Source organism: Halichoerus grypus, chromosome 14 (assembly GCF_964656455.1).
Source record: "Halichoerus grypus chromosome 14, mHalGry1.hap1.1, whole genome shotgun sequence".
NCBI classification, from domain to species: domain Eukaryota; kingdom Metazoa; phylum Chordata; class Mammalia; order Carnivora; family Phocidae; genus Halichoerus; species Halichoerus grypus.
The window spans coordinates 60,241,672-60,261,300 of record NC_135725.1 but is presented as its reverse complement, the minus strand read 5'-3'; the positions used below and the strand labels follow the sequence as shown (position 1 = coordinate 60,261,300).

The 19,629-nt window shown below is 36.4% G+C and overlaps 1 protein-coding gene across 3 annotated transcripts in view; it reads right to left on the bottom strand.

Moving 5' to 3' along the window:
- The window catches only part of ZCCHC7 (zinc finger CCHC-type containing 7), a 248,564-nt gene that overhangs the window by 53,113 nt on the left and 175,822 nt on the right, over positions 1 to 19,629 (bottom strand). For all 3 annotated transcript variants that reach the window (XM_036100451.2, XM_036100450.2, XM_078061464.1), the window contains exons 3-5: positions 2,781 to 2,824; positions 1,428 to 1,553; positions 841 to 1,011 (exon numbers count right to left, since the gene is read on the bottom strand). In XM_036100451.2, coding sequence (XP_035956344.1) covers positions 841 to 1,011; positions 1,428 to 1,553; positions 2,781 to 2,824 — 341 coding nt within the window. The remainder of the gene's footprint in view (positions 1 to 840; positions 1,012 to 1,427; positions 1,554 to 2,780; positions 2,825 to 19,629) is intronic.

Here is a 19,629-nt window from a genome sequence, read left to right as displayed (position 1 = left end):
GTAGTTGATATATTTACATGAGAAACATATATACCAAACATTCATATTCTAGTAATGTTTTAATCTGAAATTCATCTCAATAGAAAGCCATATCACTTTTTTAGGCAAAAGGTTATAGGTATACTCCAATATAAATAAAATTAGAAAAATGTTTGTGCTTTGTATCACGTCTTTGTGAAGTATAAATTAAAAAGAAAAGATTCTTACTTCAAAAAAAAAAAAAAAACTTCTACAGCACTTCTGGTCTTTGAAATTTTGACTAAAACTCCATATGATGCAAAATGATGTCCAAAATAACAATGTGCTAAAATTTAATGTGCTATAGGTAACTGAATGTCTTCTAAATTACTTTTGTTTTTTTTTAAATCTAAAAAGTGAACTAAGATAAGCAGATCTAAAGTATTGGTGCTTTTGTCCTTCTTGCTTAAGGCTATTATATCAGCAAGAGTCATCAATAAGCAGCATCAAGCCAGGCTTCATACAGACCTCTGTACACAACTGCTAAGTAGGTATGTATTTTCAGCTAACTATGAATGAATAGGTACATAAATTTTACATGTTATTAATTACATACCTCTTTTATTTCAAACCTTTACTTGGCAAGCACATTAAGCAAAGGAGGCAAGCATAGGTTTACAATATTTCTTGATGCTGCCCCCTGATGAACCATTCAGTAGGATCCCTATTAGAGCATTGCTTTAGATGATCAGTAGCCAAAGGGACATGGCTATCATCACATATGGTATAGAATAAACATTCTTTCAGGTAGGCTGACTGATAGTTACAAATTGGCACACTGCCCCCAAAGTCTGACAAATCAGTTATATGCAGGATACTCACATCAGCATAGTGGCCTATCATATCACATCGGTCACATCGTTTTCTCCAGGAAGGCCTTTCAAGACATCTGTGAGTGGAAGACATAGGCAAAGAACAGCCTAAGCAAAAGCGGGCTGGGCAGGCATATTGGAGGTGTCCTCTCTCAGAACAGAGACAGCAGGGGCGGACTTTCTAGGTGGCAAACAGAAAACCTCTTTAGCAAAATAGTTTGGTCTCAAATAGAAGATTTTCTTTTTCTGTATAATTCCATAAAATTTATTTCCATTTTGAGACCCCAATGAAGGGGTCTCAGGAATCATTCGATTTAATCTCCTCATTTTATAGACAAGAAAACAGAGGCATAGAGGGTGAAATGATTTGCCTAAGGTTGTGCAACTACCAATGGACAGCTGAATTGACTCCAGGTTTTTCTGACTCTAACTTCATTGTTCCTTCTCTGCTACTATTCTAGGCTGTGACCCACATGAAAATGTAATGTGAAATCTACACACATATTATGCAAGACTTGAATTCTAAGGTTATAGGGGTCCACTCTTAAGATTCTGATTTTTAACAATGAGGAAAGAAACATTATGTATTTCACGTACTTGTGGAAAGGGGCAGTTTTTTGATAAATGGCCACATTTGTCACAATTTCTACAGGTAACATTTTTGTTGGCTGAGTAGTATCGGTGGGTCCATCTTCCAGATGATCTATTATTAACTATCTGGGCCTAAGGGGGAAAAAAAAAATCAATAATTAAAAAAAATATTTCACTCTGTTCAAAAGAATTAACAGCTATAGTCTATTTAATCTATAGAACCCAGCAACAGGGAACTTTTGTGTTCTTAAAAGAAGTTAGAAAAACTTAAAAGGGGTTGCCATGAAGACAACTCTACTTCTTGTCTGTCCCCCCACCCCATTCTTTTACACTTCTCCATATGGTTCCATTTCTTTTGTATCTTTCTCTACTTACAGTTGAGGTCCAGTAGGGGTACTGATAGGCATCATTTAGACATTCTGGTGACATTCAGAGCCAAAGATATTCCTGATTTCTATATATGAATGTATATCATATTTTTCTGAATGAGAAACTTGCTTAAATTTTTACCTAAGGGATTTTTAAAAATGTTTTTTGTCTTTAAAGTCATAAAACCACGTAATGACCGAACCCATTCTCTCTTTTGAATTGCCCAGGGTTACTGCGTATAAACTGGATTATAATTTCCAAGAGACAATGAGATAATTTCCTTCCAATAGAGTACTTTTAAGATCTATTCTGCCTACAGTAACCCAATTCTAGTTCTCCCATATTCTAGCCCAAATCTAGTGTCTTGCAAAAGATATTAGCAAAACATATCATATGGGATACCTAAAGGGGAATATGTAAATGCCAACCATGCTTTTATCTTGTTGGGTAGAATTTCATCTTTGAAAAAGCTTTTCTTCTTTTACTTGTTATTCTGCTGGATTAACCAGGTAGGCCCCATGTAGACACAATCTAATTATCTCTTAAAACTTTTTTACTAAGTTGTAAAATTATTCTCTTTTCTAACCATCTGTCACAATTAAGGCTAATAATTGACAAAGAAAAACACTTGCCACATCCTAAATATAGACTAACCATTTCCTTACACTGAAGAAGCAGTTATTTCCGGTGTTGATCTTTAGTGGTACCAGGCAATATGGGCTGAGAGGACTCACCATGGCAGAGAAGAAACAGAAGGGAAAGGGGACTAAATCATTATGGCAATTAACAGACTGACAAAAATCAAGGCTGAACCACACTTCTGACAAATTCAATCACCATATACTGAAATCAAACTTTTTCTTACAAGATACTTGGACCACTGCTATCTCTAAAAAGTTTATTAAGTTATCATACTGAAGTGAAAGGAAACTTCAAATCAAAGGAATTTATTAATCTATTATTCATAACTTCAAAAAACAATTTTTTTACCTCTGCGTCTTTGTCACTGATGAACCAACTTACACCATCTTCTCCTACAAAACAAATAAAATGTTACTCAAATCTTGACACCTTAAAGCACTTATAGATTGACATTATTCAATTTGTCAGTACTGAAATTGGACCCCAAAGGTGTGGTGGGATATGTGAATACTTTAACCTCTTATCTTGGCTCCATATTACTTGTGTGGCTCTGAACAAATACTTAACCTCTCTTAATCTCAATTTTCTTACCTGTAAAATTCATGGGAATAATATTTGCCCCTTCTACCTAAAAAATACTCTTGAGACTCAAATGAGATACGTGAAAATGCTTTGAAAATCATCAAGCCATAAACAAATTTAAAAAAAAACCAGTGAAGAAACAAGAAACCCAGTAGCAGATGCAGAAAAAAATCTTATCTAAACTTCCTTTATCTGATTAAAGCAGAGGTTTATGAAAGTCTGCAGGGCACCCCCCCCACCCCACCCAGGGTCTCTAGTCAGGGAAGTGACTGACTTTGGCTTCTAGAACATTCTGAAAACACCAAGTTGTAAAAACCAGCATCATCAAAACGTTCCATCCTTTGAAGCCCTAAATACTTGTGTTAAGTTGGTAAACAAACCTTTACCTCTGGCAACTGAGTTGAGTTGCTCATTACTGAGCGCTCCCACACTTTGTCTTTCCTCCTGTTAATCTCTGTATCACTCACTAGTTAGTTCGCAGGCCTCCACCACTCAGACCCAAGATGGCAGAGGAAAGGTTTTGCCTTCCAATATCACTATTAACTATGTCTACTTGCTTCCCATTGTAGTTGACTTTCATTGTAACATTTTTAAAAACTGGACTTTGAATACAATCTCACAATTGGGGGCTAGAAATTTAGCACTGTATTTTATAACAAACAGTGAAATAAAACAACAAATAAGGAGATCAAATACCCAGAAACCAATGACTGATCTAAAAATACAAATATAAAAACCTAGGGGGCTTGGGAGCCCTACATTCCTCTTTATCAGCTGTTTTCTTCTCTTTGCCCTTTGCAAATGGCTGCTATTCCTCTGGTCCACTCATGAACAAGGAGGAAGGGACATATGACTAATGCAGAAGCTATGGTATCAACAAAGGATTGAAAGATTTTTTTCTCTCCTTGAAGCATAGTTAAGATTTCTTCCTTACTCCTATCTATTCCTCTTCTCTATCTCGAAAACGCAAATCGAGCTTGACTCTTTTCTTTGAAAGGAATTTTGAGGAGACGTGAAGTAATCTACATTTCCGCAGGCCTACCAGGAGTAAGTGTCTAGAGATATATTTAAAATAAAATAGTTTTACTAAGAAAACCAAAAGGCTGCTTTACAAAAAGACCAATCCATAGGAGAGCAGAGATGCTGTGCAGATGATTATGTCCTTTGTAAAGTTTGGAGGCTGCATCCATACATGGAGCATGGAGAATACATTAAATAGCTGTGCATCATCACCATCCACAACAGCATTCTTTTATTCAAAAGATCCATCTAAGGAGCATGCTCTGCTGTAAGTTTCAAAGCTGCCTTTTGTACTCAATGTTCTTCATCTTTAAAATTCAAAATGACCATTAAAAATCACTTTAATTAAAAAAACTGCCTTAATATTGTCCTTAAAAAAAATAAAACCCCCAAACCAGTGAAATGCAAAATAGCAATTACCACCCCCAATTCCAAATAAATTTACAGTTGAACAGAGAACAGTGAGAAAAGGGAAGGTCTGAGAGAGGAAGATCTGACTCCATTTAGATTGTTTCAACATTCCTGTGGGATTCAACAATATTCCAGGTTGTATATTAACTCCTCAGCAAGCTACAGTATATTCTTACTGCAGAAAATTTATCAACAGGTACACAAAACAGGTTTCGATTACAGATGAAATCAGACTTCTCAATGGTAAATGGAACAAAGACTCACCAGAAACACATGAGCCAACTCCTGGTGCTACCCAATGATTCCAGTTTTGGTTCGATCCTGGTAATAACAGGTGACTCCTGCCCTTTCTCTTGTATCTATCCTGTTTTCTTCTTAACTCCAAATCTCAAACTAATGGAAGCTTTGTCTAAGGGCAACTCATTAGAACTTCTACATGCAGCCAATACTCCACTTTGTTAAATTCCTGGAATGGGACCTTCACTGGGCCTGTATAATAATGGGTTGGATTAAATGGCATCCATGGTACCGTCTAGCACTAAGTTTCTATGATTCTTTTGAATTTTCATTATTAAAATCAAATCCATTGTCCTCCATGCCTCTGCAACTGGCACAGGGTGTCTTCCCTTAAAGACAACTTCCCACAGGGCCCAGAAGTACTCATCTTCCATGTGTGCACCACCCATTGCCATAGAATATAATATGGGATTGCCCTAAAGTGTAAAATTAGAATTGCCTTAAAGATGCCTAATATTAACTCTTAGCTGCCTTAGAGCCTTGTCTCGCTAATATCTGGGGCTGTGATTTTTTTCAAACATCAGAATTGTAATCAAAGCGATAGCTGGTAACTCCTTCTTTGCATCAAATCAACTCAGTGCAACAAACACACTGAAAGGTTACAATGAGCAAGGTGCTATATGGTAAACCAAGAGGAAAAAGCTTATAATTTAGTAAAGAAGACAAATGAAAGAAGAAGAAATGAGTAAGAGAAGACCAAACAAAATTCTACAGTAAATTTAGAGGAAGAATAGACAATGTCTGAATTTAGGGGAAAAAGGGGAAAAAAGTCACAGAAGACTGTGCTATAAAGAAAACTTTATTAAAGTATAATGAATATATTATAAAATATACCCATGTAAAAAATATAGTATGATGTATTTTGACAAATGTACACACCTGTGTAACCACCACGGAACAATCAAATATAGCACATTTCCACCATCCCAAAATGTTACCTTGTGCATATTTGCAGTTGATCCTCCACCCCAGGGCAACCACTGATTTGCTTTATGTCACCATAGATTTGCTTTGCCTGTTCTAGGACTGTATATAATTAGCATCATATATTATGTACCATTTTGTGTTTGGCTTCTTTCACTCTGATTATTTCTTTTTAATTGACATAAATTTTTCATTTGCCTTGAGAAAATACCTAGGAGTAGAATTATTGGATATAGTTAAGTGTATCTTTACCTTTATATGAAACTGGCAAATTTTTCCAAAGTGGTTCTGTCATTTCACATTCCCATCAGCAATGTATGAGAATTCCATAGTTTCATAATCTCACCAATACTTGAAACTGTCTTTTCAATTTTAGTCTTTGAATGCATATGCAGTAATGCATTAAGATTTTAATGGGCATTACTCTGATAACTAATGATGCTAAGCATTTTTTCATGTATTTATTTGCCATTCATACATCTTCTTTCAAAAACTATTTGAATTTTTAGCATTGATTGATTGATTGATTGTAGGCTACACATCCAGTGTGGAGCCCAATATGGGGCCCGAACTCACGACCCTGAGATCAAGACCTAAGCTGAGATCAAGAGTCAGACACTTAACTGACTGAGCCACCCAGGCACCTCTTAGCTTGTTTTTAAATTGAGTGGTTTTTTATTTTTATTTTTTGAGGGGAGTGAAGGACGTTGTCTTTCTTTGATCGAATTAGAGGAGTCCTTTATATATTCTACATAGCAGTCTTTTATCAGACATGCGTTTGCAAATATTTTCTCCCGGTGTGGCTTGCTTTTTTCATTTTTTTAACAGAGTTTTCAGAAAAGCAAAACTAATAAATCGGACAACTTTTCCCTTTATGGTTTTCTATGTCCAGAGAAATCTCCCTATGCAAGGTTACAAAAGCAAGCGCTTTTTATGTTTTCTTCTAAAATTCTATAGTTTTAGCTTTTTATACTTAGTTATTACCCATTTCTCCCCATACGAATATCCTGTTGTTTCAGCATCATTTGTTGAAAAAATACCCTTTCTTCATTGAGTTGCCTTACCAACTTTGTTGAAAATCAACTGACCATATACATGCAGGTCAATTTCTAGAAGTTCTAGTATGTTACATTGAGCTACAGGTCTATCATTATACCATATTACAACTTTACTTTAAAAACCTAAAATCATGTAGAGTAAGTTTTCCAACTTTTGTGTTTTTTCAAGATTGCTCTGGCTATCCTTTGATTTCTGTATAAATTTAAACTTGCATTTTTTTTCTCTTTAAAGTAAGCTCTACAGCCAATGTGAGGCTTGAACTCATGACTGACCCCAAGATTAAGAGTCACAAGAGTACTGACTGAGCCAGCCAGGGGCCCTTGATTTCTGTATAAATTTTAGAATATAATTTCTACAAAAAAAGCCTGATGGGATTTTGATTGGTATTGTGCTACATCTATAGATCAGCCTGGAAAGTTACTTTAACAATATCAAGTCTTCTAAAACATGAATATGGTATATCTCTTCACTGGTCTTCTTTTTCTCAGCAATGTTTTATGGGTTTCTGTGGACAGGTCTTGCATATATTTTACTAAATTTATCCCTCAGTACTTCATGTTTCTTCCTGTTACTGAAAAAAATTTTTAAGTAACATTTAAATTAATTTTAAATTATTTCTTTAATTTCATTTTTCAATTTCTGATTACAAGTTTATAGAAATATAGTTGGTTTTTGTTTATTCACCTTGCATCCTGCAAATCTGCTAAATTCACTTAGTGTTAGAAGCTTTTTGTAGATTCCTCCCAGTTTTCTATATACACTATCATTTCACCTGTGAATAAAGACAGTTTCATCACCTCCTTTCTAATCTGTATGCCTTTTATTGCTTTTCCTTTTTTTTTTTTTTTTAAAGATTTTATTTATTTATTTGACAGAGAGAGACATAACGAGAGAGGGAACACAAGCAGGGGGAGTAGGAGAGGGAGAAGCAGGCTTCCCCGCGGTGCAGGGAGCCCGATGTGGGGCTCGATCCCAGGGTCCTGGGATCACGACCTGAGCCGAAGGCAGACGCTTAACGACTGAGCCACCCAGGCGCCCCCTTTTATTGCTTTTTCTTACCTCAATGCATTATAAAGGACTTCCAGGTGTAATAGTATTTTAAGTGGTGACAGAAGATAATCTTTGTTTTGTTCCAATAGGGTGAAAAATTCAGTCTTTCTTTTTTTTTTTTTTTTTAAGATTTTTTATTTATTTATTTGAGAGAGAGAGAATGAGAGAGAGCAAGCACATGAGAGGGGGGAGGGTCAGAGGGAGAAGCAGGCTCCCTGCCGAGCAGGGAGCCCGATGCGGGACTCGATCCAGGGACTCCAGGATCATGACCTGAGCCGAAGGCAGTCGCTTAACCAACTGAGCCACCCAGGCGCCCCAGTCTTTCTGAATTAAGCAAACTGCTGTAGATTTTTCATTAACAGGTTGAGGAAATTCAAAAGAATTTCCTACTTTTCCTACTCTCCTGAGTTTTTAATATGATTGTATTTTAAATTTTATCATATGCCTTTTCTGCATCAACTGAGATGGCCCCATGGTTTTTCCTCTTTCTGTTAATATGGTGAATGACAGTGATTCATTTTCAAATAAACTGGCCTTGTATTCTGGGATTAACACCATTTGGTTAGGATGTATTATGCTTTACAATATACTGTATAATTCAATTTGTTAGTATTTTATTAAGAATATTTACATCTGTGTTCATGAAGGATACTGATTTATACTTTTCTTACAATGTCTTTGTCTGGTTTTGATATTGGGGTAAAACTGGCCTCATAAGAGTTGGGAAGTGTTGGGGAGAGTTTGTGCAGAACTGGTATTATTTCTTCCTTAAAGATCTGATAGAATTCACCAGTGAAGTCATCTAGGCTGGAGTTTTCCTTGTTGTGAGCCAGGAATTTTACTTGCAGGGAGGTTCTAAAAATAGTAATAGAAATAGTAATTCTACTTCTTTAGTAGGTATGGAGCTATTCACATCTTCTAGTTCTGCTTGGGCCAGTTTTGGTAATCTGTGACTTTCAAAGAATTTGTCTATTACTTCTAAATTGTTGAAATTATCAGCATAAATGTCCATAACAGACTCTTATTCTTTCCCTTTGATTTAGCGAATTTGTACTTAAGCTCATCCAGTACATTTTTTATCTCAAATCCTGTATATTTCAGTTCTAAAAGATCCATTTGGTTCTTTTTTTAGATCTTCCATTTCTCTTATTATATTTCTTTTTCTTTAAACCTCAGTGTATATTTTTAATAGCTGCTTTAAAGTTCTTTCTAGTAATTTCATCATCTCTGTAATTTCTAGGTTTCTTTTATTTGACTGATTTTTCTCCTGGTTATGAGTGACATTGTCCCTTGTATGCCTAGTAACTTTTTTCTTGGATGTTAGTTATTGTAAATGGTACACTGTTGAATGTCTCAATTTTGTTTTCTTACTTTAAAGTGTTAGACTCTGTTTTGACAAGCAGTTAAGTAAATTTCAGATTAGCTTGACTCTTTTGAGACCTTTTAAAGCTTTGTTAGGGTAGGTCCACAGTAGAGCTAATTTACTCTAGAGCTAATTTAGCCCTACTTAACTAAGATGTACCTTCTGGGGTTCCTATTAAATGTTTCCGGTTTTCCACACTCTCTCTTCACTTTGGCTCAGTTTATAGACAGTAGGCTTTTGTCCAAGTCTAGTGGGGTTGGACCTACCTGTGCACAGGTAGGAACACAGTATCCTTGGTGTTCATGGGCAACCCTATGCAGATTTCTGGAGTTCTTTCCCTCCGCAGTTCCTTCCCTCCAGTACTCTGCCCCACAAAGTATAGCTTCCTTAGCCTCTCTAAACTCTGATCTCTGCTTCTCATCTTAGTGAGGCTGTAGTCCTGTGCTTGGGTTCCCTCTTTCGGCACCATAATGCAGTGTCTAGGCAGAAATTTAGGTTGATTGTAGGGTACATCTTGTTTGCTTCCATATTCTCATGAATCATGGCCCAGTACTGCCTGTTGTCTATATTCATCTTTCCCTTTAAACCTCTGTGTATATTGATAATATATAAACAACTATTTTTTTTTTTTTTTTTTTTAAGATTTTATTTATTTGACAGAGAGAGACACAGCGAGAGAGGGAACACAAGCAGAGGGAGTGGGAGAGGGAGAAGCAGGCTTCCCGCCGAGCAGGGAGCCCGATGCGGGGCTCGATCCCAGGACCCTGGGATCATGACCTGAGCCGAAGGCAGACGCTTAACGACTGAGCCACCCAGGCGCCCCTATAAACAACTATTGATAATGGTTGTTTTAAAGTCCTTTTCTGCTAATTTCATCATTTCTTGTCAGGCGGGCAAGTCTGGTATAAGTTTACACAATATACCTGGAAGGGAAAGTCCTATACAGGATTTTAATAGATGGAGATGAGAGAGAACGCCAGTAAAAAGGAAAGGCACACACAACAGAATGGAAGAGGTAAAAGGATATAGCAAACAATACAGTTTAATGGAAGAGGTAATGGTAATTTCTTTATTAAGAACTGTCATAGACCTTTTTATATATATGAGAATACTAAGCATTAAATATTATTACTTACAAGACACCTTTTACCTCAAACACATATGAATACTTAATATTAAATCTATTCTTCCAACTAAGAAAATTTCCATGTCCTTTTCTGGTTTAACTTTAAATACCTTTACTTACGACTATGTGAGCTCTCCACAAGGAACAGCACAGCAGGCCTCTTTCTACCAGACTACTAATATTGAAGGCAGAGATAATAAAACAGTATTACAGTGTTCTCTGTAACACTCAGCAACATCCAGAATACTTCATCTCTTCTGAAATAACTTTCAAAACAAAAAAGTAAGCCCATAACCTTACACATATTTTACACATCTTCTCCTATTTCTGGAACTATTCTGCTATCTTAATTACACACACACACACACACACACACACACACACTTTCTCTCCCTATTACTGCATGGTAATAAATGTAAACATCTTTCACATTTATATGGTGATTCAGAGTCTATAAATTGTTTTAAATATACATTTTATCCCCAGTACCCTGTATGTTATGATTACACAAATATTCACTTTTTTATGTGTAGTACTTTCTACAAGAAATGGCAATTGGTGCTTTCTGTAAAAGGTAGTGCTAAGGTAGCTATTTACCCATAAGACTGCATTCAGTTTTCAAAGGATATAAGGGTTTGGACTAGATTTCTTAGGAGCAAAGCCAGTTCCCGCTCTGCCTCAGTTACATTAGCCTACATTCTGGTGGGTGGGAACAGCTGAAGATCATTCCTTTGCTGAGAGCAGCCACAGACAATTACAGAGCTGGTTCTCTCTATCTTTTGGAGTAATATGACAGAAAACAGGAGTTAATAAAATGTATTCCAAAGATCACCAAAGATTACAGAAGGACTCAGCTGGTTATTTGCAGTGCAGGTGCCAGGTTCTAAGAAGAATCTTTTCCTGAGCCCAATACCCCTGTAGCTTCTTCTTATAAGGAAGCCCGAGATGCCTTATATTTTCTAGATATCCTAATTTCTAACACCTAAAATTATAAATCTCATTAGATTTCAGTGAAAAGGTATGTATGTATGATTTTCTTAGCATAAAATGGGCTTGAATATTCAGCAAATCAGATATTAAAAACTTATTTTCCCTATTATTTAAGAGTGTGAATGTGGGGCACCTGGCTGGCTCAGTCAGTAGAGCATGGGGCTCTTGATCTCAGGGTTGTGAGTTCAAGCCCCACACTGGGTGTGGAGCCTACTTAAAAAAAAAAAGAAAAAAAAGAATGTAAATGCGACTTTCCTCAATGTGTAAAATGTTTTCATTTAATGCAGCGTTGAGTTAATTTTCAACAAATATTTACTGAATATTTCTCATTGTAAAAGACAGTATAGGAGACAGAAAGATGACTAAGGCATAGTGCTTGCCCTCAAGGAACTTACCACAGAGTAATATGTGCATCTTTGGGCGAAACTGTGCCCAAAGCACTACTGTGCTAAAGTAAATAACCATGATAATTTCATTTTTTAAAATAGAAAGATGAGGGGCTCAGTCGGTTAAGTGTCTGCCTTTGGCTCAGGTCATGATCGCAAGGTCCTGGGATCAAGCCCCACATTGGGCTCCCCACTCAGTGGGGAGTCTGCTTCTCCCTCTGCCCCTCCCCCTGAGTGCACACACTCTCTCTCTCTCTAATAAATAAAATCTTTAAAAAAATAAAATAGAAAGATGATTAATCAAGTTTTAAAGATTAAAAAGTCCACTATTATTTAGGGAATGGGTTATTTAACAAGAAAATACTGAATTCTACTAATGAGCAATTAACTTAGGATGACTGTATCACCAAAATGGTCTTCTTTATAATTCTAAGTTTGTAAGACCTTTAGCAAGTGTTTTCTCCCTAAATAACCTGTAAGTCTATAGACAGCTCACAACTGGGGACTAGGGCAAAAAAGACAATGGTTGTTATATACCTGCAATTCCTAAGGAATCAAGATTTTGGGCTTTCTCAGTATCCTCTCACTTGCAGGGTACAGACAAAACTCTGACTTGCATGAGATGGCATTTTTTTCACTCCTCTAAAACACAGTGAAATGATCAGGAAAAGAAAGAAAAGTGGAGAAGGTTGTGAATAACCCTCCCACCAGATAACTTGAGGTTAAATAATTTGGCAGTTATAGCATTGAGGGCATATTAATAATACTACAATTCTGAATTTATTGCCCACACTCCCTTTTTACATACCTAATATTTTAAACTAAAAGGTCCTACTGTTTGTAAAGTAACACTCCCAGTTCTTTGCCCTTTCTGTACTTTTGCTCATTTTACCCCCTTGATCTCCAACACTGTCTCCCTCTTTGCCCAATTTTCCACTTAACCCAGTCCAATTTCCATGACTACAAATTCTAAATGTCCTTTGAAGGCTGAGCTCCTCATAGCTAATGCATGTGGGTAATATTCAGTACTTCTCTCTCACTTGACCTCTGTGAGCAGTTACAGTTCTCATGGTTGATATAACAAAATACTTTCCCAGTTCTTACCCCCCTTCAGTTTCCTCTTCCTTCACTGGTTACTTGGTACGCTCCACTCTTTCTCTCCTCCTAGATTCGTAGTCCCAGCTCATGTCAGACATGTCCGTGGAGAGAAGTCCCTAATCTGTCTCTCTAGACCGGATCTTTTCCTGAGTTCCTGATCTACTGGACATATAGACTAGACATCTTGCAGGTAACTCAAACTCATAATCATTAAAAATGAATTCTTCATTTTCTCCCCATTCCTTGCATTTCTCGCTCTTAAAAACAGACAAAAGCTTACATCTCCTTCCTGTATCTTCTATCTCAATAAGATGTCTCAATGTATTTTCCATATAAAAAACCTCAACTCTTCCCTCTCACCTTTCATATAATTACTTATCAAATCCTGTAAATTCTCTCTCCATCACAGCCTCAATACCATTACACTGGCCCACTGATAACTTAGTTTCTCAGCTAGATGATTAATAACTTCTGACTATCTCTAACACCACAACTCATTTTCCATTCCACTGCTACTGGAATGCTTTTATTTTTTACAACATTAGTTTCAGGTGTACAACATAATGATTTGATAATCTGTATATACTACGAATGGAATTTCTAAAATGGAAATATGAATACATTCTGTCCTGAATGGTCCCTCGATGCCTACAGGATAAACTTAAAACTTCCTTTGTATGCCACATAATGCCTTCCATGATTTGGTCCTTACCTGTTCCTCTGGCTTCATCTTCCTGATCTCAGTGCTCCAACTAAGCTTAATAATTTCCTCAATGTGTCCTGTTGTTCTCTGCAACTATGCCAATGCATGTGTCAACTTCACAACATGGAATTAGGACTTGGTCTTCAAGTCATTCATCATGTGCTACCTCCTCCATTGAAGTCTTCCCTGATAACCCTTCAAAAGCAAAGACGATCACTCTCAACTTTGTAACATCCTAGACTTTGACCATGTCATTTCTATCTTTGTATCTTCCAAAGCAGGATTGTTTAGTTATCATAGGTACTCAGGTTTACTGAATTACTTAAGTAACATTTCCTCTTTTGATTTCACTCTGGTAGAAGTATTTTCTCCCTCCCTATAAACCTTATTTATCTCTTAGAGACTATTAGGCACTTCCAACCTTGTGTTTACAGCTATATTAATAAATATTTTACTTCCCTCACTACATTGTTAAGTTCTCTACGTACCTCTATGGACCATCTGTTTTTATCCATCTATCCAGTTATCAGCATGACATCTTGCATACTCTGAATTACATTAGAAAAAATAATTTGAAAAAAAGAGGAAACATTAATATGCACACTTGTGTGAGTAAACACTGTTCTGAACTGGGGGTAAATAAGCCAACAGCCAATTTCACGGGTTGTCACTGTACATACACATGTTCATTAAGACAATTCTTGGGGAACCTGGGTTGTTAGAGCACATGACTCTTGATCTCAGGGTTGTGAGTTCGAGCCCCATGTTGGGTGGAGAGATTATAAATAAATAAAAACTTAAAAAAAAAAAAAAAGATGATTCTCTATGACTAAAAAAACCAAAAGACTTGGAATTTCTGTAGTAAAAAATTCTAGGAACTATAAAATACTTTAAAAATCACTGCTATTGAATAAAATCACTTGGCAGACACAGGATCCACATGAAATATAAGATAACTGGACATTTATAAATAATCATACCTATACCTAGCCAGTGTTTATGGACTAAAGATCACAAAGATGAAGTTGCCAGATATTTATGTCATATCCTTTCCTAAGCCTAATTCCACTACACCAGATTTCCCCCTGGGATCTTCTCACTTTGGATAAGCAACTGAATCAGCCACAAATGAAGTTACTATTCCCAACTTCATCAGCAGCATCTGTTATTTCAACGGAAACTTTTGAAATACATACAATGCCACATGCAAATCCCCTGAGGGTTGAGCCACTTTATTCACTTACATTCTTCTCAAACTGCTCTTTATTTCTGTCTCTTATTTATATCTTTCCATTTCACATTGGTCACAAAACCATTTTAAGTCATTAAAATTTTGCAGTGTTTAACTACCATTAGTTTAAATAAAACAAATTTTATTAGAACAATTTGCAAGTTAGGCATCTAATTGTTCCTCTTATTTTAAATCATATTAAATTTACCAGAAACAATCTATATTTTTAAATGTGTATAAACGATAAATGGGGATTTAGCTCTTCTTTTTTTAGAGGTAGAGGAGGAAGAAGAAAGAGGAAATAAATACAGGTGCTTAGCACAGGGTTATATAGAGCTCCTGCAAAGTTATCTGTCACATAAAGGCTTTTGTATTATCTCCAAAGAGACACACAGAGTTCTCTCTCATCTCCCAGTCCCTCCTAAAGATTTGTCAATGAAATTACCTGGTTAAGAAATATTTATTTAGAAATAAAAAAAACCCCTCGTATTAAACTAACTGACAAGAATAGAAAGGGAAAAATTATCAACAGAAACAGTTAATACTATACGATTATGGGAGCTGTTTTTTCTTCTTTTAAAGATATCTACTGGGGCGCCTGGGTGGCTCAGTCGTTAAGTGTCTGCCTTCGGCTCAGGTCATGATCCCGGGGGTCCTGGGATAGAGTCCCGCATCAGGCTCCCTGCTTAGCAGGGAGTCTGCTTCTCCCTCTGCCCTTCACCCCACTGGTGCTCTCTCTTGCACTCTCTCTCTCAAATAAATAAACAAATCTTAAAAAAAAAAAAGGGAGACTTAAAGGCTATATAAATTTGGTATCTATGTCTTTCAGTAATCCTTCTAATTCTGTTTTACACTTCCTAGTCTCCTTCCTAAATCTTTTTTTGTTTTCTTTACCTATCATTAACTTTGTGTGTAAGCACATGCATTTTCTTCAACATCTGGTTCTTGGTTCACTCCCTCCTTGGTAAAACAAGTCACTCCACAACAATTCATTTTTATTATTTTGGGGGATCATATTTTCTTCAAATCTTTCCCCACATCTTAAGACCAAACATGTCCAGGCTTACGTTTATAACTGCTTACAGGATATAACATAAATGATTATAGTAGTCATTGCAAACATAACACATCCGAAGAAAAACTCATCTTCACAACCACAATTGAAAATGGCTCAAATACTTTCTTCCTTGTTGTTATTAATGGCTCAAAACACAGATTCATTCTCATCCTAACCCAATGTTTCACTCTCATTATCCAAACAGGCCAGGTCTTAACAATTCTATAGTATCTCCCTTTAAAATGTCTCTCTAAGCCAATATTCTGGTTTCCCTCCAGTCATCATTGTTCCTCACCTCAAATCTAGGAGGTGTTCCTGTGCCTTCAACTTCATTTGATACATACCAGCCAGATTTTCTCTTTAAAGGGATAATTTCATATTTTATTATTAATTTTTATCAAAGTAACACATGCATATGGTTTTCAAAGCTCTAATACTAAAAAAGCATGTAAGAAAAAAACAGCAGTTCTCTCCTCCCTATTCCAGCCTGCACTCCTCCAGAGGCACTCTCAAGTCTTTAGCTATTTCTTTTGGTACTCATCTAGATACTTCTAAATAATATTCCTTCTGCTCCTTATGGATTTATCTATTTTTAAAATTTATTTTTATTTAGGTCCCCTGGGTGGTTCAGTTGGTTAAGCATCTGCTTTCAGCTTGGGTCATGATCCCTGCATTGGGCTCCCTGCTCAGTGGGGAGCCTGCTTCTCCCCCTCCTCTTCGATCTTGCTCTCTCTCGCTATCTCTCTCTCAAATAAATAAAATCTTTAAAAATTTTTTATTTTTATTTGAGAGAGAAAGAGCAAGCAAGCTGGGAGAGGGGCAGAGGAAGAGGAAAAGAATCTCAAGCGGACTCCCCACTGAGCCCTAAGAAGGGCTCAATCCCAGGACCCTGAGATCATTACCTGACCCTAAATCAAGAGTCAGACGCTTAACCAACTGAGCCACACAGGTGCTCCTGGATTTATCCATTTTAAACATTAGTATCTAAATTCCTAATAAAGTAAGAGGATTTACTTTTCTTATAACATTCTATCTGAATTTCTTCTCCCTCCATCCCCTTTCTCAGGTTAAGATAATATTCATCTTGTGACCATGTAGTAGTATACTGTTTCCTTTCTTACACAATGCTTTAATTTTCCTGTATTTAATACCAGCCTAGTTGTTTCATTTACTTGGCCTGAAAGTCGACTTACTACCATGCTAGCCACTAGCACCTTGTCTCTCTAAAAGGTCCTCCTGATATCTCCAGGATTAGGGAAGTGCCTGTTCATTATATGTCTGCTGCATTATAAAAGTCATCACCCATCATAAGGGTCTAATGGACCCATTTAATAATTTAAGTTATCTCACAAATAATTTACAGAGACTAAAGAGATAATGAATAACAATTTTATTAGAAATCCTAATAAGAATTTAAACATGGCAAACCAAAACTTTTATTTCATATAGTCCTGTTTTTGAAGCTAAATATAGAAATGGGCAACTTCTTGAAATACAACCAACTACTCATTGACTATCATCTATGAACCTGAAACACATCCATTTTGTAAATACTAAACCAGACCTCAGATACATCTCTTCTTTGGTCCATAGTTGCAAAACACTTTCACTTTTCAACTTATAAACACAAATTAAAATGATTAATCCATTAGTTTTTTTCACTTCTGTATGATTTATTCCCTTCTAGTCACCTCTGCATACACATCTACCTTGATTGTCCACTTGATACAAACCATATCAAGGAAATATTGGTACACAAACACCATAAAATATGAAAGAAGACAGTCACATGTCTTTTTATCAAAGCAGGATGGTACAGATTCTCATCAAAATATTGTGTGGTAAAGAACTTCCTGTTGAATGACTAAGTAGATGAGAATACCCTATTTCCTTTTTTTGTATTTAGAAATACATTCATTTGTCAATTCTTAAGTTTGAGAAAATTCATCTATAATAGCCTCTGAAAAAATCATAGTCTGAGACTTTACTTAAAAGACCAAGTTCATCACATCATTAAAGTCTAGATACTACCATCTGTCTCCTTGCATTTATGTTCTGATTGATCTAATAATTATGAAATGTCTTCCTCTTGTCAATTTTCTTCTACTTGCCATTTTGGGCAGAAAATGTAAAATTCTGAATTCTCAACTTTGTTCAATGAAAGCTAAAAAAGATGGTGTTTCCAGACTTCTTTTATACATTCTTGAAAGATAATGTAATACTTAGGGCAACACAGTAAGAAGGATGATGAAGACTTACTTTACTATTATATCATCCTTTTAGGCACTTCCATCATCTGTTTTCTTATTATTTTAGTGTTTTTTTTAGCATAGCTGGGAATAATTGATGAGTAATGATAAAACTATTCTTAGCATGATGAAACAATAAAATGTTTCAAAGTACGGCAAAATAAGATCACTAGGATCCCATGATGTAACTTAGACATATATAGAAGGATCCAATGGACTCATATAGTAAATCTGAGATAGAGTTTTATTCTATTAAGAAAAGTAAATTTTCTCTCTGTTCTTTGGAAGACTTCTAAGAAAGAATAAAAGTTCCTGAAGGTCCTCAGGATATATCAATGAACAAAATAGAGATTGCTGCCTTTGTAGAACTTATATTCTACTGGGGGGGGGGGGGACAATAAACAAAACATAATAAATAAGTAAATGATGTATGCTAGCAGTAATAAGTGCTTTGGAAAAGAGAAAAGTAGAGCAGGATAATGGGAATTGGTAGTGCTGGGTAGAAGTTACAACTTTACATATGGTAGATAGAGTACACCTCACTGATATTTAAGCAAAAACTTAAAGATCAGGGAATTAGCCATGTACTTCTGGGGTAAGAGCATCTCAGGTAGTAGGAACAGCAAAAGCAAAGTCTTTAAGGTGGAAATATTTGTGATGTGTTTGAGAAATAGCAGAGGGGCCAGTGTGGCTAGAGCAGAGTAAATAAGGGCAAGGTGAGGTCAAAGAAGTACAGGATACTAGATTATGAAGGGCTCTGTAGGCCTTATAAGAATTCTTGCTTTTATTCTGAGTGAAATGGAAAGTCAATGGAGGGCTTTGAAGCAGGGAGAGCAGTTAGGTGCAAGAATTTTGTCAACAAATGATAATACCCCTGACCAGGATGGTAGTGGATGTACTAAGAAGTGGAAGAATCCTGAATATATTCTGAAGGTAGAGCCAACGAGATTTCCTAATGAATTAGATATGAATGTAAGAGAGAAAAACCGAGTCAGAGGATGACTCCTAGGGTTTTGACGTGAGCAATTAAAAGGATAGAGTTAATGTAACTGAAACCTGCAACCAAACATGTTATAGGGGAAAGAGGAATTCAATTTTGGACACACTGGATTTGCGGTATCAGACATCTAAATAATGTTGACGAAGCTATTAGTCTTGTGTTAAGAAGACAGATCTGGGGCGCCTGGGTGGCTCAGTCGGTTAAGCGTCTGCCTTCAGCTCAGGTCATGATCCCGGGATCCTGGGATGGAGCCCCATTTCAGGCTCCTTGCTCAGCGGGGAGCCTGCTTCTCCTCTCTCTGCCCCTCCCCCATCATGCTCGCACGCTCTTTCAAATAAATAAAATCTTTAAAAAAAAAAATCAAGACTGTTTTTTACGCTCGTATCACAGATGAAAAAAGATGAGATTTATGTGAATTTTTCATTTTTTTTTCTCAAGTAGGCTCCACGAGGTCTGAACTCCTGACTCTGAGATCAAGACCTGAGCTAATATCAAGAGTCGGATACTTAACTGGCTAAGCCACCCAGCCACCCCAAGGTTTATGTGAATTTTTAAATTTTTTGTTTAATGTCACAAAGCTGGCTGACCGGAGGCTCACTTCCAAACCATGCTCTTAATCAATATGGTATTGTCACCTCTACGTTATTTTTA